The sequence below is a fragment of the Microtus oregoni genome, unplaced genomic scaffold (assembly GCF_018167655.1).
Source record: "Microtus oregoni isolate MIOR12 unplaced genomic scaffold, Mior012 000060F_ref0000265, whole genome shotgun sequence".
In the NCBI taxonomy this organism is placed as follows: Eukaryota; Metazoa; Chordata; class Mammalia; order Rodentia; family Cricetidae; genus Microtus; species Microtus oregoni.
In genome coordinates this window covers 402,388-429,586 of record NW_024543870.1, presented here as the reverse complement: position 1 = coordinate 429,586, position 27,199 = coordinate 402,388, and the positions used below count along the sequence as shown (strand labels likewise).

The 27,199-nt window shown below is 44.4% G+C and overlaps 1 protein-coding gene across 3 annotated transcripts in view; it reads right to left on the bottom strand.

The window, feature by feature from the left end:
- The window catches only part of LOC121439272 (rap guanine nucleotide exchange factor 4), a 261,927-nt gene that overhangs the window by 220,308 nt on the left and 14,420 nt on the right, over positions 1-27,199 (bottom strand). For all 3 annotated transcript variants that reach the window (XM_041639728.1, XM_041639726.1, XM_041639727.1), the window contains exons 2-3: positions 5,239-5,381; positions 3,031-3,119 (exon numbers count right to left, since the gene is read on the bottom strand). In XM_041639728.1, the coding sequence (XP_041495662.1) occupies positions 3,031-3,119; positions 5,239-5,381 (232 nt within the window). The remainder of the gene's footprint in view (positions 1-3,030; positions 3,120-5,238; positions 5,382-27,199) is intronic.

Sequence of the window (27,199 nt, the reverse complement as noted above, 5' to 3'; positions counted from 1 at the left end):
GGTAAGCTACAGCCTTGTGGTGATACACAGATTAGTCGAAATGGGTTGATTTAAGATGTAAGAATTAGTTAATAAAAAGCCTAAGCTAATAGCCAAGCAGTGTTGCAATTAATATAGTTTATATGTGATTATTTTGGGTCTGGGTAGCCGGGAAAGGAACAAGCGGCCTCCAACTACAATTATGATACAGGACTATAAGTCCCAGCATCACAGGGAACTGACTGCCACACCTAATGGACATCAGCACATCAGTGGGATCAAATGAATCCCACCAGAACTCTCAAGAAAACAAGAGGTGTGTGCAGGGAGTGGCCCTTGAGATGGGCAGAGGATGCTCAGTGCACAGCTGCCTGTAGGTGGCGCTCCTGAACCAGTCTTGCTCTTTGCTTACCATTCTGGTCCAGAAAGCGGCTAATGCACCCACACACAGGGGCTGGAACTCGGGGTGCACTGGGGAACTTGTCTTTGTGCCCTTTCTGACTTAGTGAAAAGACAGACAAACAGCAGAGAGAGGGTCTTAGAGAAAGAAAATGGAGACGCAGGCTTGCAGAGAAAGGCTGCCCTCCGCTCTCGCGTAACTTGAGCCTGAACAGAGTTCTGCTCCATCCTCTCTTGTTTTCCTTCAGTCCCTGTAACCGGTTCTCCTTCTCTTTCACCACGTCGCACCCCTCACCCTCCACCTACTGTGTGGGCAGCGGGAAGAATAGAAACTTTGGACGACGTCAGACCTGAATCCAAAGTTGATCCGCAGCTCTGCGGCCCCAGGAGAGTTGGAACCACTGTCACGGACCCCTGTGACCAAGTCTATGGTACACCAGCATCTAAATGCTGAAGATGAGGCCGGTCATGTACACAGGTGTAAGGGATAGAGTGCTATAATAGATTTTCTAGGCAAACCTAGTGGTAATTTCCTCGGGTAAGCACTAGATGCTGTGAAGTCTTTTTGGATGTGATTAATATTACTGTAAGTAAAATTTAAATTTATTCCTTTTTATGTGTTAGTTGAGGGGGACACAGCATACCACAGGACACATGGGGAGGTCAGAGGACCGCTCTGTGGAATTCAATCCTTCCTTCCCCCTTTTGCAGAGGTCCCAGAGAACACACTGGGTACTCCAGGCTTGTACAATGAGCATTTTTACCAGCTTAGTCAACTTCCTACCCATAAATAAACTTCAGAGAAAGTAAATTACCTTCCTCAACGTAGGTGGGCCTTACCCCAACCAGCTGACAATCTTTAGAACAAATCTGTTCCACTTGGGGTTCCCCATAGAAGAAAGAAGGGTCCAGCCTCCATGCTGAAGAAGGCAGCCCCAGCTCTTATCTCCGCCCCTCTACCTTCATGCCCCCCACCTTCCCCACCCCTAGCAGCTGCCCTAGGCATTGGGGTTCGCCAAGCCCCACGATCCTGGGAGCCAACTCGTTAAAATCAATCCCTCTCTCTGCCTCGCTGTCTCTGTCCTCCCTCTTTCTGACTCTCGCTCTGACTATTGCCTACCAGGGGTGACGATGCAAACAATTCAGTTGTTTCCAGATCCAATGGGAAACTGAGGCAGCTGATAAAAGTCAAAGCCCTCTCTGAAATCCAAGGAATCCCTGTCCTGAGAGAGAATAGGAGACAAGCCAACACAGCTGGGGGCTGGGGGCTGCAGGCCGCGTCTGGTGGATTCTCTGCACTGCCACACTGGGGAAATGCCTGTGGGGCAAGGGTGACGTGGGCACCAGAGGGAGAGAAACCATGCACTGCAGTGGGCCTGGCACAGGAAACCAACTGGGTTCCAGCCCCATGCCACCATCAGATGGATGCCTCTGCAGATCTGAGAGGGTGACTGTGGGCTGGAGAGATGGCTCTGTGGTTAAGAGCACTTGTTGCTCTTTCAGAGGACCTGGGTTCATTTCCCAGCACCCACACGGTGGCTCACAACCATGGATAACTCTAGTTCCAGGGGATCTGATGCCCTCTTTTCACTTCTTCCAGTATCAGGCATGCATGGGGTACACAGGCTTACATGCAGACAACACACACACAATAAATAAATAAATAAATAAATAAATCTTATTTAAGGAAAAAAGAGAGAATGATTGCCCACAAGTCCCTACAAAATGTAAATCTCAAATTTAGAATAACAAAGATTTTCCCATTTGAAGTGTGCTGCCAAAAAGGGCTCAGAAACTGTCTTAACTTATACATTTAGTGTGTGTGTGTCTGTGTGTGTATGTGTGTGTGTAGGTCAGAGGTTTCAGTGTTGGGTGTCTTACTCCATTGGACTCCACCTTATTCATCTAACCAGGGTCTCTCATTGAATCTGGAACCCATCAAGTCACTGGCCAATATGCTCTAGTGATTGGCTTGTCTCTGCCTCCCTCTGGGAATTATAGATATATATGGCTGTACCAGGCTTTAAAGTGGATGCTGGGCCTCCAAACCGGGTCCTTGTGTCTATAGAGCAGACATTTTCCTGACGAGCCATCACCCTAACCTAGCAGAGAGAGGTCGTGAAGGGCGTCTGCGTCAGCCACTCTCCCCTGCATCTCGAGCTCCTAGGAGGCCCATGAGGGTCAGTGATACACAGAAAAAGTCACAGCACAAGGGAGGCAGGGAACACTCTTCCTTCTGGTGCTCACCTCACCTTCTACAGCAAGGATGCACCTGTCTATCCCCCTGCAGTAGAACTGTCTGCACTTCTCAGGAGACAGCCAGCCGGTGCACTGAATGTTCCAGCTCCCGACACCGAGCTCACATCACACAAGCCTTTCAATGTCTGTGACATGGCTAAAGAACAGAATTCAACAAGGACTTAACGTGGAGAAGTAGATTTGAAAAGGTGTCTGAGAAAATAGCATGGTAGATGAGGTCATGAACTTGAGAAGGAGTGGGGGAGGGACACAAGGAGCTGGAATGGGAAGGGGGACAGGAAATGGTGTAAATACAGCACTCACGTATGAAATTCTCAAAAAATAAACATCAAGAAAACTGAAAACAACATAATAAAGCATCTATCAGTTTTTCTTAATGACAGGGGAGATTACCTGGTGGCTGCTAGTCTCAGAAACTTTAACATCCAAAGACCCGGCTAGGACAGCGTACCAGTTGGTTCCAATATCACCTTGGCGAAATACTGGAAAAGAAACAATGATGTAAACATACCGTGTACAGATTTGCTTGTTTGTTTGTTTAACCAGATAAATCTTCACTGGGTATTACAAGCATGGCTTATTCTCAACCTTCCCTCTCTGCTCCCACAAGGACACAACACGGCTTTCCTCCATGTCACCCATCCACAAAGCTCATCCTATAGATCCAACATCCTCGGAAGCAGATGCCCTATCTACAGAACACTCCCACACGGGGAGCTGCAATAACTAACTGATCATCCTGACTGCAGGAAGATCCATTGGCCCCACATAGTGACGCAAGCCTTTAACCCCGGCACTTGGGAGCAGAGGTAGGTGGATCTCTGTGAGTTGGAGGCCAGCCTGGTCTACCGAGTGAGTTCCAGGACCAGGGCTACGCAAAGCATTGACTGTAAAGATTCACTAACATTCTGTGAGACTTACTTTAAATACACTTCACGGCAGTGTGACGCTTGGAAGCTGTGAGTCTAAATGGGGACGAGGCTATTTGACTCGCCACACTAAGCCATTCAACTTCACGGCTCTGTATTAAAGGCAAAAGCACTATGACGGCACACCCACAGTCCCAGCACTCAGGAGGCTGAGACAAAAGAAGACCATGGGTTTGTGGTCTGCCCAAGGGATATCACAAGACCCTGCCAGTAAGTAAACAAGTTAATAAATAAATGAATGCATGTAATGTGTTTTGTAGACTAATGGGCTTCCTTTTAAACTGACCAATGGACAGCTGACTTTATTTATAACACTGTAAGGACAGGGTCGTTGCTTTTCTGTTTATTTTCTGACTTCACTGCATTTAGGCATTTGACTATGATCCTCACCCTGAAGTTTCTGAACCTGAACTGTCTCTGAGTTTGCAGTCTTAGAGAAAGACCTTTTAGATATTAGCTCACATAACCTTGAAAATCATTGGAAGGGCTGGAAAGATGGCTCAGCAGCTAAGAGCACTTACTGTTCTTCCAGAGAGTTCAGTTCTGAGCACCCTTGTCAGACAACCACATGAAACTCCAGTTCCAGGGGAGGCAACATCTTCCCCTGACCTCAGAAGGCTCTGGCACACATGTAGCACACACACACACACACACACACACACACACACACACACACACAGGGTCTTCTTCAGCCAAGCCAGATTCTATGCAAGTTCACACCCTCATCTACAGGAGGCCTGGTCCAAGAGCTCCTGCCCTCGTCCCACTGGCATGGTGAAGATTGTTCTGGTCAATCCTGGACATCTCATCAGCTTTGCCAGGGATTGGTCTGGACTTTAGCCACGCGGTACAACTCTGGCCAGTGACACCGCACAGGAAGTCTGCTGGGGGACTCGGGAGACACAGTCCTTCAGCGAGGATTTGGGCTGTGGACCCAGAAGACCTCCTCTTGCTGCAGCTGCCTCAGGCACATGCCAACAACCCGTGAGGTAAAGGGGGAGACTCGGGGGGACCAGAAGCCCTTCTCTACCAGCTACGAATCATCTCACCTCAGGGCGTTCATAGATGAGAAACATTTTTTTTTCTTCTGGAATGAGTCATTGGTTACTCAACGCAGTTGGATGGAAGTGTTCTGTTAGTGAAGCATAAAACACACCTAGAAATGGGGAGATGCTGCTTTCTCAACGCAAAGAAAAACACCCTAAAAAAGTACTGTTCACCCTGTGGTTTCATCCTCTCTGCCCCTGATTCACACAGGATGGATAACATTTATTACTGAGGTCTGTTCAAAACATAGCTAACAGCATTAGATAAGAAAGCTTTGTCTGCAGCCCAGCCACATCCTTCCTGGATTAAAGAAGACCGGTATTTGAATCTCTAAGGACACAGTTCAATGAATGTGTCTGTCTATCCTTCCTAAGGACACAGTTAATGAATGTGTCTGTCTGTCCTCCCATCTGGAGAGTGAGCTGCTGCCCCAGGGGTAGGGATAACAATGCCCCCCACTGTGAACATAAAAGCGAGAAGCAGAGTAAACACAGAGGAGAGATGTCAGCTCACTTGGAAGCTCGGACATCTGTCAGAGGACTCTGTGGGTGCTGTCTGTCCCCACGCGGCAGACACGAATGAGCACAGCCACACAAGCACATGCCATAGGAGTTCCGGGGCTTACGTGTTATTCCTTTCTCCAGGTTCTCATAATAACCGCATAAACAAATCTGATGGAGAAGGTTTGGGTGGAATTTCTCAAAAGCTTTAACTTCTTTCAGGCGCGTGAAAATTATGTCCACATCTTCACTGGATCGCTCCAACGGCCTGCAGGGTAGGGGGAGGAGAGACAGAACCTGTTAGGTCTTAGTGAGAAGTAGGCCACAAGGTGTAACTCTAATTACAATTGCTTGTTTATCCATGATGAGACAGGGTCTCTAGTAGCCTGATCTGCTGTAGAAGCTAACTCGATTCATGAAATAACCAGGCTAGCTTAAAGGATAAACAATTATATTTTTATTTATCATAAGGGGAAACTCACACCACAGGAACGGAAAGTCCAGGCTCTGCTCGGTTGCAGTGGAACCCCACAGAGAGAGGGCAGCTGGTCCATGAACACATTTTTTTCTCTGGGTCCCAGAAGCCACCTCTCATCCTTGGATCCACCTCTTAAAGATAATTGGCTAACAAGATTTCCCATCAGTCTGCCTGAACTTAGAATGTAGGCAAGGATGACTTTGAACTGCTTATCTCCTCCCTCTACCTCCCAAGTGCTGGGTTACAGCCCTGTGCCATGAAGTTAGGCAGCTATCCCAAGTGTTCGCTCCAAATATTTAGTCCCCTATTCTCACCATAGGCATTTCTCTCTCTGTCCATCTTAAGCCCTTTCTGTTGCAAACAGCTAGGGCTGGTCCGCTCAGGGTCAAGAAAACCAGACTGAAAGAAAACATGCGCAGTCCTGGCTAGCCCAGCTGATTCCCACAGAGAAGGAATGGACGAGACTTCCTGTGGGAAAATGGAGACCTGGGATGTACAGTGCCCAGAGGCTCAGACAACCACGTACTGGAAGAGTCGGGGATCCACAGACATCACTAGTACTGCAAAACTTCAAGGTGACCCTGCTTTAAGAGGCCATAAGGTTTGTGCCCTCATGAAAGGATCATGCTGCTGCCATGGGAACGAGTTCCTAGTAAAACGATGATTGTGGTACTTTTGCCTCTTCTCCAGGCCTTTTCTCTTTGACTTCTGCATAGCTGATGCTGTTCGCCTTCTTTCTGCCCACCATGGGTGTATGCAGCAAGAAGGTCCAGCAAGTACGATTTCCTCCCATCTTCTAATGGATCACCCAGAGTGCAGAACTGTGACAGATACTTTTTTCTCCATAAATTACTTAGTCTGTGGTATTCTGTTATAGCAGAGAGCATCTCAGGGTCCCTTTCCATCTACCACCCATGGAGGACTTCCAGACTCCCTGTTAGAAACAAAACCCTCGAGGCTCAGGACTTTGAAATGAGCTAGAACTATGTGAGTGAACACAATGCTGCCCAGAGAGAGTGTGTGAGCTGGAGGGAAGCATTTTATTGCTGCACGCCTGACAGCAGGGCATCCCCAGAGGGCATCGAGTGCGGTGGGTACATGTCACACCGTTGGCACCCGCAGGAAGTCAGGCCACTGCCACAGGAGGCCTGGGATGGGCCCAAAGCAAGGCCAAAATGGAAAACGACCCCTAGAGGAATCACAAGGCAGGAGAGTTGGAAACCACACCCATGTGCTGGATTCTGTCTTCATGGGAAAAACAAGAAGAGGTGAGGGTCCCTCTGCTCTCACCAAGGAGAGAAGACACCCGTGTTTATTCCCCCTGAACACGGCTTTTATTAGGAAAGCAGGCCAGAGCAGCAGAAGGTCGCTGGCCAAATGCTCCAAAGGAGAGACTGAACACTCAAGGGCAGCCGGAGAAAAACATACTTCCCTGACGTTCAGAGTGAGCCAAAAGATCGACAAGGTTCAAATCCAGACTCTAAGTCACAAAAGACATCAGTGGCTTTGTGATGTCGCCCATTGCTAAACATTTAAGTTCCCCAAACAGTGAAAAATGACGATTTTTAGTTAAAATATTTAGAAAGTACATTTCTTTATTTTGCATCCACGTCTGTGCCGCCTGTGTATTTGTGTGTGCATATGTTTATGCAATGCTGGAGCCTGGGCCCAGAGCCTCCTGCATGCTAGTCACTCTGCCAAGTATGCTAGCCCATTGTTGTCATCTGCAAATATCTCCTGACAATTAGTGTATATATTTCAGAACATTAGACAGAAGGTCAGCTAAATACACTCGAATTAAAATGACTTTGTGGCTCAGTTTGACTTTTCATTTCAACAGGAAGTGAATATTAAAAAAAAAGATATTTCTCTCCTTTAATGAGCAAAGCTAAACTAACTCATGTGATCACTCCATAGATCACACAAGGCTACAGAAGCTATTACTACTACTACCAGTACCAATGTCAACATGGCCATTAGTCACTAAGACCTTTAAAAGGAGCATCTAATGACGGGCTGAGGAAATGATCTGTGGATGAGGTGAGATCCAGACCCAGTGAGAGACCCTGCCTCAAAAATCAGGGTGGAGAATTATAGAGGAAGATAGTAGATGTTGACTTCCAGCCCCCATATAGTCACGCATGCATGCGCGTGCGCGCACACACACACACACACACAGAGAGAGAGAGAGAGAGAGAGAGAGAGAGAGTATTTAATGAAAGCAATGAATACAGAGCTTGAGATATTTTTTTAGACATGTGTGTATTCTTTTCTTTTATAACCATAAGATCTTAAACAATACGTACTTAGCAGTCTCAGTCTTTCTAACACTTAGCTTTTCAAAGGGTTTTGACACCTATAAAAATTTTTGATCCTTGTGGCCAATTAGATAAAGCTCATAAAATGAATTCCATTTTTCTCTCAAAAACATTTAGACATGTAAGTCAGGCAACTCCAAGGATGCTGAAATCGTGTGTATTTATAGTGCCAGGGATGACGTAGAGGTGTCAAAGGTCTTTGAAACTCAAGCTGTTTGCCACTTATTAGGTTATCATCTTAATTATCCAATTATTAACCACTCACAACACTGTTTACTTCTTCCTAATTGCAAGTTTTTCCAACAATGTCAGTGAAATTCAGAAAGAAGGAGCTGATGATGGTTCATTCAATCTGCATATATTTACGAAGGAAGTAGTAAAGCCATCTGATAACATAGATCATGTCTGTGTGCCCAGTGTGGGGGGGGGGGGGGGCATCTGTGCACAAACATCAATTCCTAATACAAGGACAAGAAAGAAATTCAGAAAAGAGATGTCACTGTGGGTAGAATTCTACCAAGACCTCATGAGTACATTGTTGTGAAAAGCCCTAAAATCGCCCCCTTCTCATTTCTCCTTTTGTAACTACAGCATCACCGGCTAGCAACTGAGTCGGTAAGTTTGTGGATATCACTTCACATTTTCCCAAGAGAGCCCTGCTCTCCTGGGTCCTCCCCTGTTCCTTTCTTATTTATTCACTACACGTGTGCTTGCATGCATACCTATGTATGTACACGTACACAAGTTGACACACAGATACAGAGATGGAGACACGGACACACACCTGTCAAATGAACACACATCAACTCAGTTGTCACAATTTTCCTTTGTCTGTGAGCCTTGATTCAGCTACTGAATTTGCAGCTACCCTTAACTAAGGCATGAAGGGTTTCTCAGTCTTTTCAAGAGCTGTCCACCTGCCTCCGGGAAGCAGAGCCCAGAGAGTGGGCAGAGTCCCACTTGGTAGCCAGACCACTTGCGTTTTACATCACTATAAACAAAGAGAAAAGAGCCCTTCTAGATCCAAATTTAAGAAACATTAGTTATTAATCCTTCCTGTCAACCGTTGTAACGCCTCTGTTTACAATTAGAATTCACATCTCACTATCTCTCCTACTTTGTAAGACTTTAGGCGAATCTTTTCCTCTCACCCACCTTGCAAAACCTACATGCAAATATTTTAACACTCTCCCTCCCTACAGTACACCCCTGGTAAAACCTTCTTCTACACAAAGGCCCTGCTGCATACTTGGATCTTAAATGACTCAGGAAGCCCACTCCTTCGCACGTTCCTTCATTTCTTCTGTGCCAATTCTTTTCTAACTAGCCAATCGTGAAAGACTGTGAAGTCGATCCCAGCCACAGTCACCGCTTACATTAGACTTAAAAGCCCAGCTGACTTCCTGTCCCTGCACGCTTGCTCCCCTGCTTTGGTGAGTAGCTGATTAGAAGGGAAGTTCTTCCTTGTTGAACCGCTTTCATTGGAGTGGTGGTCTCTCCATGACCCTGTGCTTATTTCTAACAAAATGAGAACAGAGGTTGTGATAGGAGCTCATGAAGACCACCATTTTGGCCTTGAACGAAGGTAAGGATGCCCACATACCTTTGCCTCCCACTTGACACACCTGTTATGTCACAGGTCCCACGGGGGACAGAAAGCCACTTCTCTGTGTCCCTTGAAAAATCTCACTGTTACCTGGAGGCCAGGACCAGCCCTGGTCAGGCTTAAATGATACTGAGTTGGGGACGCGTGAGCAAGTGGAGAGGAAGAAGGCCTTTTTGACCATATTCTGTCCTGTCTTTTATTTCTTGACATTTAAACCACAATGCAAAATCAAAGTACAGCCTCATTTTGGGGGCTGGAGATGTAGCTCAGTTTGCCTGGCATGGACAGGTTTGATGCCCAGTACAGAACAGGCCGCATCGACGTTGGACACCCAATCCCAGACATCTTCTCTGACTGTGCCCTAGTATCTGAGGTCAGTATTGTACCATCAGGCTAGGCACACACCCCAGACACAGGTTCTGCAGACGCCAGCTGAACTAGACCCCCAGTGCACAGAATAGAACTGTGAAATCCATGTGCCCTGCTAGCATTCGGGGAAAACTTAGTTTCTTTCAGTTCCTGACACTCTGGAGGAGCATCCAGGATGAGTCAGGTACCAGATGCTTTCTAAATGTTTCAGGCTAAATCAGAACGAGTGACTTTTCTTCCACGTGAGTCACAGAAGACTCAGCAAGAGATTGTCATGAGGCTGGCGCACTCGGGGCCTTGGGCTGTGAGAATCGGATGTTCCTGACAATCTTTACTCTTGTTTACTTGCTTCTCTTTTGTCTGTCTGTCTTTCTGTCTGTCTGTTTTGGAGTCAAGGTCTCATAGGGCAGGCTCACGTGGAATTTCCTAAGTAGCTTAAGTTGGCTTTGAACTCATGATCTTCCCTCCCCAGTGTTGAGTTACACCTGTCTACTAATTATACCATTCTTGAACAAAGATAAGGGAAGCCATGCATTTCATTCTATAGAATTCCATGTATTCTATATTGAAGCCAATGGTGCAGGGCAGCACAATCCTGAGTCAATCAACCTTGTCTATGCCAAGGCAACAAAGCTGACTTTAGTTAGCTTGAGCCAATGATTTTCAAGTTTGTATCATCTGGACCTGTGTGAAGCATGGGACACACAGCCAGCAGCAGCAGCAGAGAGAAACAGTGATGTAGGACGTCCTTCTGTATATGTGTTGCTTTATTGGTTGATGACTAAAGCTGTTTTGGCCAATGGCTTAGCAGAGCAAGGCAGGCGGGAAATCCAAACAGAATATAGAGTGAGAGAAGGCAGAATTAGAGAGATGCCATATAGCTTCCAAAGGAGAAGGACACACAGACTCGTGGTGATACACAGATTAATAGAAATGGATTAATTTAAGATATAAGAACTAGCTAGAAATTTGCATGAACCATTGGCCAAACAGTGTTGTAATTAATATAGTTTCTGTGTGATTATTCGGGTCTGGGCAGCCAGGAAACGAATGAGCAGTCTCCGTCTACAAAACAGAGTTTGGCACAGAAGTTTGAAAAAGACTCTTTAACTGAACCAGCTTTTGGGAATTTTGAGTTCGCTCTGTAGCCCTTGGAGCTTTTTAACCGTTTGTTTGAGTCCCTGCTCTTCATGGCACACTTCTGGCTTAATGCTGCCTTCCCATTAGCACCAAGTATCCCACAGCACCTGCTACTGGTGCCCCTGTTCTTGACAGCCTGAAGAACACAAAGGAAGGGTGAGCAAAGATGCTAAGCTGGGGCTCATTTCATCAGATCATGAATCTCTTACTGAGTCATTAGCCAATAGCCGAGTGCAGTCCTGTAATTGTGGCTGGCTGTGGTACTTAGAATGAGGGTAGCTCCCATAAGCTTATATATTGAAATACTTGGTCCCTAGTCGGTGGAATTGTTTGGGAAGGATTAGTAGGTGTGGCCTTGCTGGAGGAGGTATAGCATTGGGTGCAGACTTTGATATTTCAAAAAGTCCAATACCCTTTCAACACTCTCTCTCTCTCTCTCTCTCTCTCTCTCTCTATATATATATATATATATATATATATATATATATGCTTCCTTCTTATAGATCAGAAGTAAGCTCACTGCTACTGCTTCAGCATCATATTGGCCTACCTTCTGCCCAGCTCTCTGCCATGATGGTCACAAACTTACACTCTGAAACTGGAAGCCCCAATACATTCCATAAGTTGCCCTGGTTATGGTGTCTCTTCACAGCAACAGAAAAGCAGCTAGAGTATTGGCTAGCTAATGCTCATATTTAATAATTAAGACTGGTCATTTAAGCAACACAGAGAATGACAATTTGTTTTTTTCTAATAAAAGGAAGTTTTTATTTATTAAAAATTCCAGCAGGGCATTGTGCTATACACCTTTAATTCCAGCACTCAGGAGAAAGAGGCAGGGGGCTATCTGTGAGTTTGAAGCCATCCTGGTCTACATATCAAGTTCTAGGCCAGCCAAGGCTAATGAGACCCTGTCTCAAAAAAGAAAATAAAAATCCATGGCATAATTTGAGGAGATGTTATCACACATGGGGTCCTGAATTTAATCCCCCCCCCAAACACACACATCTCTTGTATCACTATTAAAGAAAGAGAAACCTCCACTTCATGCTGTGATGGACTACTAATTAGTACAGCACTAATTCTTCCAGAGTAAACAGACATTGAGCAAACTACATGAAGCTTTCAGACGTTAGACATAAGACAGCACAGGTCTGCGGTCCAAGCAAGGAGGAATCCGCATAACATCCTCATTGTTTTGCTGATACACCTCTGTGAGACACAAAGAAGGAGCATGGCAGACTCACCGTGCTGATGGGGACAATATGCAGGGACATGAGTCACAGGACAGGACAGGGAAGGACTGAACTGAGGGGCCTCGTTGAGTAGTGATCTATACATGCACAGGCTGGCTCCTACACAGGTCTGGCAGAACCCAGCTCTGGAAAAGAGCTGTTCGGGACTCTGCAGGTCAGCCATTCTCACAGATGCAGGAGCTCTGAGCAGACAAAGAAAACAGAGCTCTCTCCAACCCCTCTGGACATTCATCTTACACTCCCTAAACAGTACTCCAGCCCACGTCACAGACTTCCGCAACAAGGCTTACAGATAAGCCTGGTAGGATCAAGCTGATTGATAGGTGAGTTAGCTTCCTATCAGAGTATAAGCTGGTCTTCTTTATAAAAAAGAAAGAAAATCTAAGCTCTCAATATCACAGCATCCAAAATGTCTAACATTACACCATAAAATACTATAAATTTAGTGGGAAAATGGAAACAGAAGTAGAGATGACGGAGATGTGGAAAATACCAAGAAATACAATGGTCATGATAAAAAGTGTTTAAGAATTTAAAGGTGGTGCTGTGCCCCTTTAAACCCAGCACCAGAAGGTAGAGATAGGAGGATCTCTGAGTTGGTGGCCAGTCTGGTTTACAGAACGGCAAAGGCTAGCCAAGGCTACAGAGAAACCCTGTCTTGAAAAGCCAAAAAACAAACAAACAAACAAAAACACTTAAAGGGAAAGATTGGCAGAATGAAGAAACAGCAGCAGTGGAAATATTAACAAATTTGTAAGCAAATGGGAATTCTAAGGCTGAAAAAAAATACAAAATGGAAAGAAAAACAATCCCCCACCATATGTAATTAAGAGAGGATTGAGTACAGCAGAGAGAAGATCAGCAAACAGTGAGGGGCAAGGAAAGTTAGCTGGGGAAAAGCACAGAGCGAGCAAAGACTGACTGAGACCAATGAGCAGAGACTCTGTGACCTGAGAGACAAAACCGGGAGGATTTTACATACTTGTGACAAAAGCTACAGATGGAGTGAAAGGGAGAAAAAAGGGAAAAAAAATTTTGAGAAATAGTGGCTGACTTTTTCCTAATTAAAAAAAAAATGCAGTAAATAGTAGAAAAGCCTAAAACATCAGAGAGTGACATTTTTGCTTTATGAAAGACAAGAATTAAAGATGACCAGAAATGTTTTGCCACCTCCATCAAGAAGTAGAATTTGGGGGTGGTTAAGAATCCTGGCTGTTGGGGGCTGGAGAGATGGCTCAGCAGTTAAGAGCACTGACTGCTCTTCCGGAGGTTCTGAGTTCAATTCCCAGCAACCACCTATAATGAGATCTGGTGCCCTCTTCTGGCCTACAGGCAGGATACTGTATAAATAAATAAATAAATAAATAAATAAATAAATAAATAAATCTTAAAGAAAAAAAAAAGAATCCTGGCTGTTCTTCCAGAGGAATCCAGGTTCAATTCCCAGCACCTCCTAGGGCACCAGACATACACAGACATATGTGCAAAAAAGACACATCTCTACACATAAAATAAAAATGAATGTTAAACAAAGGTATTTTGGTTTTTGTTTTGTTTGTTTGTTTCTATATTTGAACAAGCAGACTCCTTTTCCCTCTTTGTGAATATGTGTTGGCCTGTGGCCAACTGAAGGAGACAAGCATTCAGCCCCGATTCTGACAAGCTCTGATGCCTCCAGCAAGTACTTGGTTACCTGGTTCGTGACTTCAGTGGGGGGTGACATTGGGGCTAAACTTGGTCTAGGATCTTAAGCAGTTTTGGAAAAGTCTACGTTTAGAAGTAGTTACATATTGGGCCTATAAATAAATGCAGTCAGAAGGATATGTCAATCATCCTGCCATTATCTGGAGCTTCAGAATCAAAATGTCTTTAGCCATTTTAACCAAAACATCCCTGTACCTTCCACATGTGGTGCTGATTCAAAATGCACATAAAAATTAGATCTTTAAAAGTTGTCTTGTTTTTCATGCTACAGCTGGCTTTGGTCTATAAATCAAAGAATATTTAATATAGCGATCTACCAGTGAAAAGATGTTCATGACCTAAAAAGTCCACAAAGCTCAGTAAGATAACATACAATGATGCTTTCTTCCATGGCGCTGAGATCATAACAGTGGACAGGATGTTAAATAACTCTGAAGTGGAGAGAAGACAAAACATTTCTTAAATTTTAAAGAAGATTCAATACTTTTAAAAACAAACATTGATAAAAGCAAATTCTTTCAGTAATACACATTATTTCCACAATTTCCACGTCACAAATGCAAAGGGAGCTGGTGCCCTGAATTTCCCTCTGTTGGGAAGGAGCTTCCGGTCCCCCCTGCCTGTGTGAAATGACAAGGGCAGTTCTCGATGGTGACACACACTTCCAGCATGCCTCCCTGCACAAAATAAAAGCTGCAGGAGCCAGGGCGTGTGCCAAGGACATATGGCAGGGTGATGATCCATGATGAATGAGGACTCTGCCCCGAGGTATTTGATTTCACTGTTAGTCATTACCGGCTTCAGAGAGATCAGGATCAATAGTCGGGAGCAGGTAAGGTAGCATGCAGAAAGTTGGTTTAATAAAAAATAATAATAATAAGAGAGACACCAGCCTTAAGCCTAGCATTTTATTTCAGACAAAGTTCAAATTCTTACATTCGAAAGATTAACAGCCAGGTTGGAGAAATGTCTCAGGGATTAAGAGAACTTGTTACTCCTCCAGAGGTCCTAAGTCTGGTACTCAGCAACCATGTCAGAGGGCTCACAACCATTGTAACTCCAACCTCAGGGGATCCAATGCCTCTGGCCTCTGTGGGCACCTGCATATACCCACAAAAGCGTGCATGTGAGCACAAACACACAATAATTAAAAATAATAAAAATGAAACTTTTTTAGAAAAAAAATGCTAACCACCAGCAATTATGACTACCAAAGCAAGAGATGTCCTGAGGGGTCAATGTCCAGGCAAAGCAAGGGGCTTTACATACAGTCAAGTATGGTCAATCAAGCAAGAAAGCATTGTGACTAAGTAGCATGCCCAACAGAGCTCTGGTTTGAGGGACACCAACAGACTTTGTAATTCTACCCCTGAGGGCCAGCAAGACAGTTCCCAGACTCCAGACCCCAGGCAAACAAAGCTGGGAGAGCGTTTGTTCCACACTTTGCTTCACAAAAGCAGAGATAAATGACATCAGAACTTTGAACCTCTATCTCTAGCCCCTCATTCAACAAGACTGTCCTCTCAAAGCAGAGGGCAAATAAGCAAATTCTTTGAGTCTTTGAGCCTCACATGGCACAAGACCAGGTCTGTCCTCTGCTGATTTCTGCTCCGTTGGGGAACTCAGTGCGTCTCAGTTCTACAAGGCAAAAAACAGCCATGTCTCCACGGAAAGACACAAAGAAAGAGGTCTGTATGGACTTCTGGGGACTCAAAGGGAGGACTTCACAGGGAGCCCTTTTTCTTCTAATTCCCACCTCTCTCAGCGCTAATGTTGGTATTTTAACTCATTGGGGGAGAGTGGGTAGAAATTGTGTAAGTACCAAGACGGGAGAAAGGTTTCTGGCTAGCCAGACAGTGAAGTGTGAGGAGAGACTGGGATGAAAAGTTAAAGACTGGATGATGGCCAGTGGCCAAACGGTTGGAAATGCTACAGGCACCTCAAAGAACCCGACTAAGAAACAAAAGTGGATCTGATTGGTCAGGACCCCAATGCCAGTCAACCGGGTGCAGACCTTAGTTTACTAGCTCCTGGCGAAAAGCAGAGATTTGTTTGTTTTGTTGTTGTTGTTATTGTTGGGTTTGATTTTGTTTTTTTAATCAGAGCCATCATTTTAGAAAACCCATCCCCCTGAAGGAAGTGGACTGGAAGGGGAGGGAGTAAAGGTATGCCGAGTAGTTGGAAATGGGCTTTTAGGGCTCTGTGTGGCATCGTTTTCCCTACCACCAGCCCTCGTGCCTGCACACTTACAGAGTACCACAAGTTCTTTTGGGTGTCATAACACACAAATGCCTTCCCTTTCTTTCCAATGCACACTTAGCGGTACTGTAACAGGAAGTCTGATCTAGAGACAGTCATGGCATAGACTTTTAGTCCCTGTGAAATTATTAATAGTGCCCTCGTTCACTCTCAAAAGTGTCCTGGTTTAGACAATAAATTATGCATGCACCTTACTTGGAAATAACCCTGCTCCTGCCCCCTCAGGGTGCCTCTAGCACCAAGAACTGCTACCTACAATGACAGCTTCTTCCTTCACCGTGATGGTCCCTCAGTTTCCCAGCTCACCCCAGCTCCAGGTGATCCACATTGTTCTAACTTTGCAGCTCCCATTGCCTCTCCCCCAAGCTCCAGGTCACTGAGACAGAGCGGGATTCAGATCCTAGCTTCTGGGACCTAGGGATATGCCGAGGTCCAGAGAAGACTCTCAAGACTCTCAAGTAAGGGAGATGGAGGACAAAGGCTCTCCAGGTGCTGATGAATACACTCTCAGGCCTCACTCTTTCTCATCTACAACCATCAGGAGGGTGTGGGCTGATGAAAGGGTATGTGGGTTTGGGGAAACAAAAACAGTAGCCTTGACTACATGAAAGTAATACTAATTACAGTCTTTGATTGAACATCATATGAATCATTTGTTTCTAATTACAGTGCTGCCCAGGAATACTCATGTAAATCGCACAAGGTGCCGAAGTGTTCTTAGTGTACTGTTATTTAATTACAATTATAAACACGCTATGCATTCATAATTATGGCTTGTTATGCCTGATCGTTTGAATCCAACGCTAACACCGATTCCTTCCATTACTAACAAATCATCTTATCCACTCAGAGATCAAGATCTTTCAGGCACTGATGAACTTCTATGAGAAAGAAAATGCCAAACAACAGAAATGATCTCTACCATTATAAGAGTGAAAAAACAAAAAACAAAAACAAAAACCCACGTAGCATTACATTCCTGGGTGGGTCCAAGTTCGCTAATGAAAAGGAGAGCCATGCAGCAGCTCATGCGAGAAGAACCTAATGCATTTTTAATCACAAAAAGATCTGAGAATAATCTCCAACGCTTTCAGGAAGACCCAAGCACTGAACAGACACAGGAATCGCTGGCTTGCAGTGCACCACTAGCCACAAGGGCAAGTACAGCTAGTGCAGGTAAAGAAAGAGCTCAAAGGGCTGGCTGCGAGTGTGATTGTTTGGGTTTTATTTTGTTTAGTTTTGTAATGCTTGGGACTGGACCCAGGGCCTCACAACTGCTAGGACGAACACTCAACCCCTGAGCTATCCCCTCAGCATCCCAAATGTTCATTAGCTCCATCTGAAAGTGGCAAGCCAGGTCCAGCACCAGGCACCTCCCGCTGCTGGATTGTCACACACTAGTTCACTGACCATACTGAGGTCTTGTTAATCATGAGATTTTTTTTTATTTTAAAATAAACTTCTGCTGTCTTAAATATTTATCTTTATTCTGAGTTGGGTTTTTCCTTTTATGAGTATTCAGGATTCCGCGGGTATTAATTTCTACTGGGTATCTTTTCATTTTTCCTTATGAAGTTGGCATTTTAGTTTGGGTTTTATATACCAGCTTTATCTAGTTCATCAGTGTTTAGAGTTTACTTACATCTAGGAGCCCATAAATTAACTTTTTTTTTCAGTACTGGCATATCTGCTAGGCAAGCACTCTGCCACTGAGCTACAGCCCAAGCCCTAACATTAAACAGGTAAAACAGAGCTGGAGAGATGGCTCAGTGGGTAAAAGCCTTGCTGTGCAGGCCTGACCACCTGAGTTGGAGGCCCAGGTTCTCAACAAAGCCAGATACTGTAGGTCAAGTATCTGCGGTGCCAGCACCATCTGTCTACTGGAGAGAGGAGGCTGAGACAAGAAAAATCAACCCAAGGCTCGTTCCTGCCTGGCTGACACAGGACAGAAGAGGTGGAAAGGCAAGAACTGACACCTGCAGGCTGTCCTCTGACAGACACATGTGTGCTGTGGCACACACACCTACACATAAGAACAGGTACATACAAGTGTATCACACACACACACACAGAGAGAGAGAGAGAGAGAGAGAGAGAGAGAGAGAGAGAGAGAGAGAGAATGAGAGAGAGGGGGGGGCGCTATTATCTAAATGTTGGTATTACCCCAAAGTCACAAATTGAAATCCTAACCTAAGGTGATAATAATCAGTCAGAGGCTTCAGAGATGGGGCCTTGGGGTAGCGACCAAGTCGCAAAGGCTCTGCCATCATGCATCAAGATGTGTCCTTATTAAAGAGAGCTAGAAGAGTTTGTCTGCCCTTTACAGCCTGACTGGACATATCAAGAAAGCACCATCCAGGAAACAAAAAACAATCCCTCAGCAGACAGTAAATGCACTGGCATTTTGTCTTGGATATCTCAACCTTCAGAACAGTGGGTAGTAAATTTCTATTGAGTATAAGTCACTCCAGCGTGTCTCAACTTTTCTTAAGTCAGGACTGTCTAATAGAAAATTACATTTGCATGTTACAATGGAGTAAACTGATGTGTAGATGGAAGTTTCTGTCCTCCAGCCGTGCAGTCCCAAAGAAATGCACAGAGGCTTGTATTAATTATAAACTGTTTGGCCTATTAGCTCAGGCTTATTATCAACTAGCTCTTACAACTTAAATTAACCCATAATTCTTACCTATATTTAGCCATGTGGCTTGGTACCTTTTCTCCATAAGGCATTCTCATCTTGCATCTTCTGCATCTGGCTGGTGACTGCATCTCTGCCTTTCCTCTTCCCAGAATTCTCCTATTCTGGTTGCCCAGCCTATACTTCCTGCCTAGCTACTGACCAATCAGCGTTTTATTAAACCAATGCAAGTGACAAATCTTTACAGTGTACAATGGCATCCCACAGCACTGATGCATACCCTGCTGAACTCAGGTAACCCCACAGGCTCCAGAAATTAGACCCTTGAGTGTAACAAAAATGACTGGGAAGTTCTGGCCTAGAGAACCCATTCTGTAAGTGTGTCTACTCAAAAATCAATGGGGGAAATTTATTCTTAAGATGTCAACATTCATTCAGTTCAACAGCTGAATCAATGGCATTGTTAACCATCTGATCCTCACAATAGCCCTGTAAGGCAGGAATTATCCTCCTTCAGACAGTGAAACTGATCTGCAATGTTGAAGAATTTCCTGCAAACACCACAGGCATTGGAAACAGCCAGGATTGGAGCCCCATCCACTTGAAGCCTCTCTCTACCATAATTCTTCTATTCAGAGTCACTCAGAGGTGTGTGACTGTCCCCAGGCAGATGAAAGAGTGGGGTCTGCTTCAAACATTGTCTTATCATTGGTTCCATATTTATCTAAGCTGGGCAGAAGAAGGATACCAGCCATGACAGTCCTCAGGTACTGCTGTGTCCTCAGACAGTTCAGCGGTGGCCACTTTGCCTCCCTCGAGCAGCAAACAAACACAAGAAGTACAGACACCAGCATTTTAACCCCGTTATTCATTAGTCCCAACTTCATAGAAGGAAGCTAGATTACTATAGTTAACCATTATCACCTTATCCCACAACCAAACAGGAAGATGGAGGCCAATGAGATGGTTTAGTGAGTAAAGGCATCAACGCTGACAACTGGGTTCAATCCCTGGGACCCAGCCAGTAGAAGGAAAGAACTAATCCTGCAAATTGTCTCCCGACCTCCACACATGCACTGTGCTGAATGAATGTGTACACACACACACACACACACACACACACACACACACATTACTGACTCCATTTGGCCTTGTTTGCCGTTCTTGCAGAGGACCCTAGTTTGGCTTTGCAAGATACTCACACCAGATAGCTCACACTGCTTGTAACTCCAGTTCCAAGACCCAAAAAGCCCTCTTCTGATCTCCAAGAGCCCATACACATGGCTTGGTGCCAAGACATACACATAAAAAAATAAATATCTTTAATTTTGAGAATTTCAAACATGAATGCTATATTTACATTTTTACTGCCACTCCTCCTGTCTCCAACGTCTGCCATATCCCCAACTGCTACTCAAAGTCATGGCCTCTGTGCTATTTTAGCACACACACACTACTGAGTCCATTTACCGTTGTTTGCATGAACATGTGTTTAGGGCTGGCCACTTGGGATTAGAAAAACCTAAAGTAAATATTCCTAAATCCTTTTTTAAGAAAACAGACTCTCTAGGGACTGCGTGATGGGATACTCTACAGGTAAAGGCGCTTGCCACACAAGCCTCATGGCCTGAGTTCAATCCCCAGAGCCCACGTAAAAATCAGAAAGAAAGAACCAACTCCACAAAGTCGACCTCTGACCTCCACACACATGTCATGACATGTGTTCCCCCACACTCATCATGCACACTCACAATGATAAAAAAAAAATTAAAATTTCCAAAAAGAACCCTCCATTCCAAAGCAACATTCTTTATATGGAGAGTTTGGTTTTTTGTTTTGTTTTGTTTTTATTTTTAAATTAAAATTCACCAAGTCTTGCAAATACAAATACAGCAATCCTCCCAAACTTGGCTTTCAGGTAAATAATAATTTCAATCTAAGTATATCCTTTCAATAAAAGGGGTGCATTTATACCTTTTTAAATTTCTCACTGATGTGAAATTCAAACGAATCAGTTGTCTTGCATTTTATTCGGAGCTCTGGGCAAACCCATTTTCTCCATTCTCCTTCTGTTGCCAACAGTGATGACCCCAGGCAACTGCTTCAAAGCCTCAGGGGCGAACCTAGCTTTTCTCCCACCTCTCTGTGGTATGATCCGCCCGCTGTGTGCACAGAGGAGTGACCCAAGGCTCTGGTCAGTATTGTCACTTTAGTGCCTCTCAACAACACTGGGAACCTGTCGGACCAGCCCGACTCCATCTTAAGACTGAAAGCCATCTTGTTACATGGTCACAAGAAGCTCATCCCTGTTTTCTGTAAAACTTGGGTTTGACCTTGTATTGACCCATTTTCTGGCATGATACTCCAACTGTTTTACAGCTACCTGTTAGCTGCTTTGTCTACAATGTGGGTTTCAATACAGGTTACGAGCAATGGTAACACTGAACTATCTAAAACGTTTATCTTTCTGTAAACTTAAAGATTAAAACACGCGTCAGGGAATCGGAACTTGAATCCACCTGTCACGTCCATCAACAGCCTGAGCTTCCCTACCTATAGCCTACTCCCGAGGGGGAAGTTCTGAAACAAGACTTTTCTTTAAGCTCCTTACCTTTGACTTCTGTCCCTATTCTATTTTCTGTCTCTGAAGATTCCTACTCAGCTGGTAGACAACACCCAGAAATTAGCTGCGGACTACAAACTGCTCCAAAAGGGACCTACACCATGCCAGCCCCAAGGAGTCCTACAAAGCCACAGCCCAGACTTGCTGAGAGCTGGTGTGACCCAGTTCAGCGGGCATAATTGCTCCTTGTCTCTTCAGCTGGGCCAATGAGCCAGACGCTTCTGATGACTGCCCCATCGCCTGAATCCCCTCCCAGCCTTTGAGTAGCATTCCAGCCTTTCTGGGCCCTGACAATAATGTTCTAACTAGTCACAGAATAGAATGTATCACCCCTTATCCTCAACGAAGACTGGAATGTTAAACCCAGAGGAAACTGCATGACAAAGGAACAAAGTGACTATATAGAATGCTTATTGGCGTACCAGGTTCCCTCACTGTCATCAAGACACCTGTTAAAGCCAAAGAGAGCAAGATTTATCAACAGGTAGATTCTTTAGCTAAAATAGGTCTACTTTATGATAGGGCACCCAGAAGGGATGGTTTTAAGAAAAAAAGTAGTCTTTCTGTGCTAACCAATCAGATGCAATGAGAAAGACCCTAGCCATGATACAACTAGAAAATGTTAATATGCCCGCTGTCTGCTGACATTATCTGCCCACACAACAGATAGAAATGACTGCTACCTATCAAATAGTTGAAAGGGACACATGAGACGAGGGGGAGAATGACGGACCAGCCTGACTCCATCTTAAGATTAAAACCCATCTTGTTACAAGGTCAGAATAAACACATTCCTATTTTCTGTAGAACTTTGGTTTGACCAGGTCTTGTCCCATTTTCTAGAATTCCATCCCCATACCCTAACCTCTACCCTGATAAGATGTTCCACCAAACAATTTTGAAATGTTCTGCCGAGTTTCTATGTAACAAACAAACAAACACGCAAACCAAGAAAAAAAAAACACCACCTTGAAAACCCCCTAGCCTTGTAGTTTGGGGGTTAATATAAACCCCACCTTCTCCTATGAATGATGCTGTTTCCTCAAGCCCCAACTTAGGGAGATAGCCCTGTCTGACAAAAAAAATAAATAAATAAACCTAGCTTATGACTAAAAGAATGTGGGTAATGGGCTTTATTTTCATTTGGTGGGATTAACAAACGAATTAGGTCTTTTTCAGGGTGAAAATTCAAGGAGTACTTAAGAGCTGAGCGATGCAAAGAGCCACTGCTCTGAGCATCAATTTTACTAAAAGATTTGGCAAGAAAAGTTTGTGTGTTTAGAATTTTTACAAGAACCTGTCATGTGAATAGCAGGCTGCTTGTTTTCATCTTGGACAATGTACAACTTCTTCCTTTCTTTCTTTTTCACGAAAACCACGTGGCCATAATATGCTTATGCGCAGTGAGAGACTGCACCCCGTGGTACTCCGAAGGGAGCAAGATTACCAGAATCAGCACTGCAGGCAGAAACAGCCAGTCATGCCTCGGTGAGACTGGGGTACTGACGTCACTAAGCGCAGCTGGCTCTCTTCTGCCCAAGCATCCCTGCCAGGAAGTGCTATTTCTTGATGAATCCACAAAAGCTTTGCTTTTTATTTTTTTTCTCCCCACTTTTGGCTGCAAAAAAATCTACTGGCTCCCACGACAGCTAGTGCAACTTCCAACTGAAATTGCTTTAAAATGTGATAAATCAAATATTTCATTTACAAAAACAAGATTATAAATAGCTCCATGTTCTGTTCAGAAGAATATCTGTAGCACATAAAGCCAGCCAAAACAAAAATTTTAAATAATATGTATATTCTCCCTCTTTGCATTTCAAATTGGCAATACACCTAAACAAAACAATATGAACATCTGTCTGTTGTTGCATACATACTTTCAATGACCTTGATTCCCAAGATTTCACTTGGCAGAGAGCTGGGTTGTCTGTGTACAAACAATATATATTTTTTTGTCCCAATCAATGAAAACCTCACACATCCCAACAATGTAACTCACTAAAGACTATGGCACATAATGTCCCCATCTTAGTTAGAGTTTCTCTTGCAGTGATGAAACACCTGACCAAAAAGCCAGTTGTGGAGGAATGGGTTTATTTTGCTTATACATCCATACTGTAGTCCACCATTGAAGGAAAACCAGGACAGGAACTCAAACAGAGCAGGATCTTAGAGGCTGGAGCTGATGCACAGGCCATGGGGGGGTATTTCTTTCTGGCTTGCTCCCCCTGGCTTGCTCAGCCTGCTTTCTTATAGAACCCAGAACCACCAGCCCAGGGACAGCTCCACCCACAATGGGCTGGTGCCTTTCCCACCAATTACTAATGAAGAAAATGCCCTGCAGCTGATCTTATGGAAGCATTTTTCCCAATTGAGGTTCCATCTTTTCAGATGACTCAAGTTTGTATCAAGGTGACATAAAACTAGTCAGGACAAGTCCCCTTTTGATGTGTTGCATCTTCAGGAATAGAGTCCTACTGTCTAGATTTGGTACACACATGAGGAATGGCAAAAGCTTTTATTGTTTTGGGGACTCCAGGGCCCCCATCCAACAACTCATTAGGAGGTAGCTAATCCTGGCACCGGGGGTTTTGTTTAATACCCCATGGCTTCTGGGTAAGGATTTTTCTAACCTTGCAGGTATTCCCCTCCAAACATTTAAAAAATATTTTTATTTCATTACAAAACAGTAGGTTTCCATATGGCTTTTGTTCTCTCTTCATTTTGGTAGAAGAAACAAAGCAGAGGGGAGCAGGAACTCATCACCTAACACCATCCTAGCACTCCAAGGAAAGAGCATTGTTGGGGAGCTTCTAAATGGATGGAGTGGTTTCAGAACACTGGAGAAAGGCAGACACTTCCTGGTCCCCACCCAGCTCATGCATCATCTCTCGTGTGTGTGGTGTGCAGCTGTTTTGAGTCTCCATTCTCTTGTCCCCTATAGTTTCCCTTCTTCCATTATATTTTCTTCTTTCCTGATACTCAGAGATTCCTCCTTTCTTATTTCCATTTTGTCTCAGGCACTTCCTTCAGTCATTCCTTTTGGGTCAGGCGGCCAGTGACAAATCTGAGTGTCCCCGACTAAAAGCACCTTGAGTCCCCCTCATACAGAATGGTTGCAAGGAACAAAGGACTGTGTATTGATGATTCTTTGTTTATCTTTTTGTCCAGACCATTATCCATAACATCTTGTAACCAACACTCAGAGGTTTCTGTCCTGACTGGTCACACAGCTGGTCAGTCCCAAAGAAACACACAGAGGTCTACATTAATCATAAACTGGTTGGCCTATTAGCTCAGGCTTCTTATTAACTAATTATTAACATCTTAAATTGGCCCATTATTCTTGTCTATGTCAGCCATGTGGCTTGGTACCTTTTATCAGTGAGGCATTCTCATCTTGCTTCCTCTGTATCTGGTGATGACTGCAGACCGACTCTTTCCTCTTCCCAGAATTTTCCTGTTCTTGTCACCCCCACCTAAACTTCCTGCCTGGCTACTGACCAATCAGTGTTTTATTAAAATAATACAATATAAGTGACAGGGCACAAGACCATTGTTCCACAGCAGTAAGCCCTCAGTTTGTGTAGAGTTTGACTAAAAGAGAGCCATTGTTGTCTAGACGTTTGTGCTCCATCAGGGCTGTCCCTTTTCTTGGTCCTATGATCACAGATAAATAGGCTTTCCTTAGGATACGTTTTATAAGGGTTTTTTTGTTTTGTTTTTAATATTTCTGGGTCAATGTATATTCCAACACCCATCGTGGGATATATATGTGACAAAAACAAAAAAGACAAAAACAAAAACTCAGAGGACTCCCTGTGTGTCATCCTCCAGCAAGAGAGGCCCCAAACCCACCCACTGTTTCCTCTCTACCTCTCGGAATCGCTTTTCTGTTTGTTTCATATACAATGTCAGAGCTCCCGAGTGAACCTCAGGGAAGGAACGTGGAGAATTGCAACCACTCCGTCTTATTCACAATCAGAATTCCATGTTTGTTCTATGGCAGCAATTTTTCTCAGGTAAACTGGGTAGACACAATTTCACACCCTCTAGATGCACCAAAAGCAGGCATTCGGGAGCTAGAAACTATACAAAGGTCATACCTTCTCCCAAGCAGATATGTTTCCAGGGACATGGCAACCAAAGGGCCATATGCTATCTGTTCATGGCATGCCAACTCTGGCTGTCCTGATAATGTCACTTCTACATTTCCTAGCAGCCTGCGTGCCTCGGCTGCGGTGGCTTGCTTTCTTGGTGCTCAGGACTTGTCTTGGGGATGTTGAGTCCCTATTCTCTTCCCATCTGCTACATAGAAATAACACTCTAAGATCTCATAACTGCAGCCATGGTATCCTCACTCTCATTCTCTGCACCTCCCTCTCTCAATTTTTCAGCTCCCTGATTTGGACTGCGCCTTTACTGTGTTGTAACTGGGCACAGGTTACATCGGGAGGTGCAGTATATCAATGGGTGCAACTTAGAAGAGCCACAGGCTCCCCGTGTCTCCCCTTGGCCTTCTTTGAGTTAAGGGTTCTACTTCTGCAGGAATTCCTTATAAGAAATACAAGTATTTCTGACAGAGAAGGCACACTGAACACCTTAACGCATTGGCCCAGGGTTAGGACATTAGCACAGTGAGACTTGGAAACTAAGAGCTGCAAGCTAGGCTGGCCCTGCCATCTTCAGTCCTTTTCCAGGGATGGGGCCTGAGGAGGCGGCCTTACTCCCTTTAGTAGAAAGGTTGGTCAACAAGAGAGGTAGAAAACAGAAGGAACTGTCAACCCAGGCATCTAAAGAATCAGCTAGGCACATCTGGGTACACCCAATGTTTTGAAGCGGCTCCTGGAATTCACCCACAGCAGAAAGATTACTGAGAAGGCTAAGAATTGGAATAGGCTGCCCTTTTGCCAACCACAGTATTTGTGGTGCCCCAAGAGAGTGCAAAAACGATTTTTTTAAAAACGCTTAATTCAAATGAGCCATATGATTTCAGCCACTAAAAAGTATATTTATAAAAATCGAGCTGGGTGTGGTGAAACACGCCTTTAATCCTGGCACTTAGAGGGCAGAGGCAGGCAAATATTTGAGTTCAAGGCCAGCCTGGTCTACAGAGTGAGTTCCAGGACAGCCAGGACAGATTCACAAAGAAACCCTGTCTCTGAATGGGGGGGGGGGGGGACTTATACAAACTTATGTTTATAAAAAAATAGCAACCTAGGAAATGATCATCCTGTAAGTATTCTATAATGTTCATTTCAAAAGTCACAAAGGCATTGAGTCTGGGCTAAAACATGCTAAGAAATACTCATACCGAAAACGCTGCAGGGAGTAAGTACAGTAAAATCTATGACCAACTGTCCTGGGTTGAACAGGTTTTGACAATTCTTTTATTTGACTCCGAATAAAAGATAGTTTTGCCAGGCAGTGGTGATGTATGCCTTTAATCCCAGCACTCAGGCAAGAGAGGCAGGTGGATCTCTGTGATTTCAAGGGCAGCTTCATCTACAGAGTGAGTTCCAGGACAGCCAAAGCAGCACAGAGAAACCCTGTCTCAAAAAAACTAAAAAAAAAGTTCCAGTTACAGCCTGTGTTGTTTTCCTTTCCGTCTGGGAAGGAGAAAGATGTTATTCCATGCTACTTAGTAATAATCTCAGAAAGGAGGAAAGCAGAGAGGGGCACTGTGCAC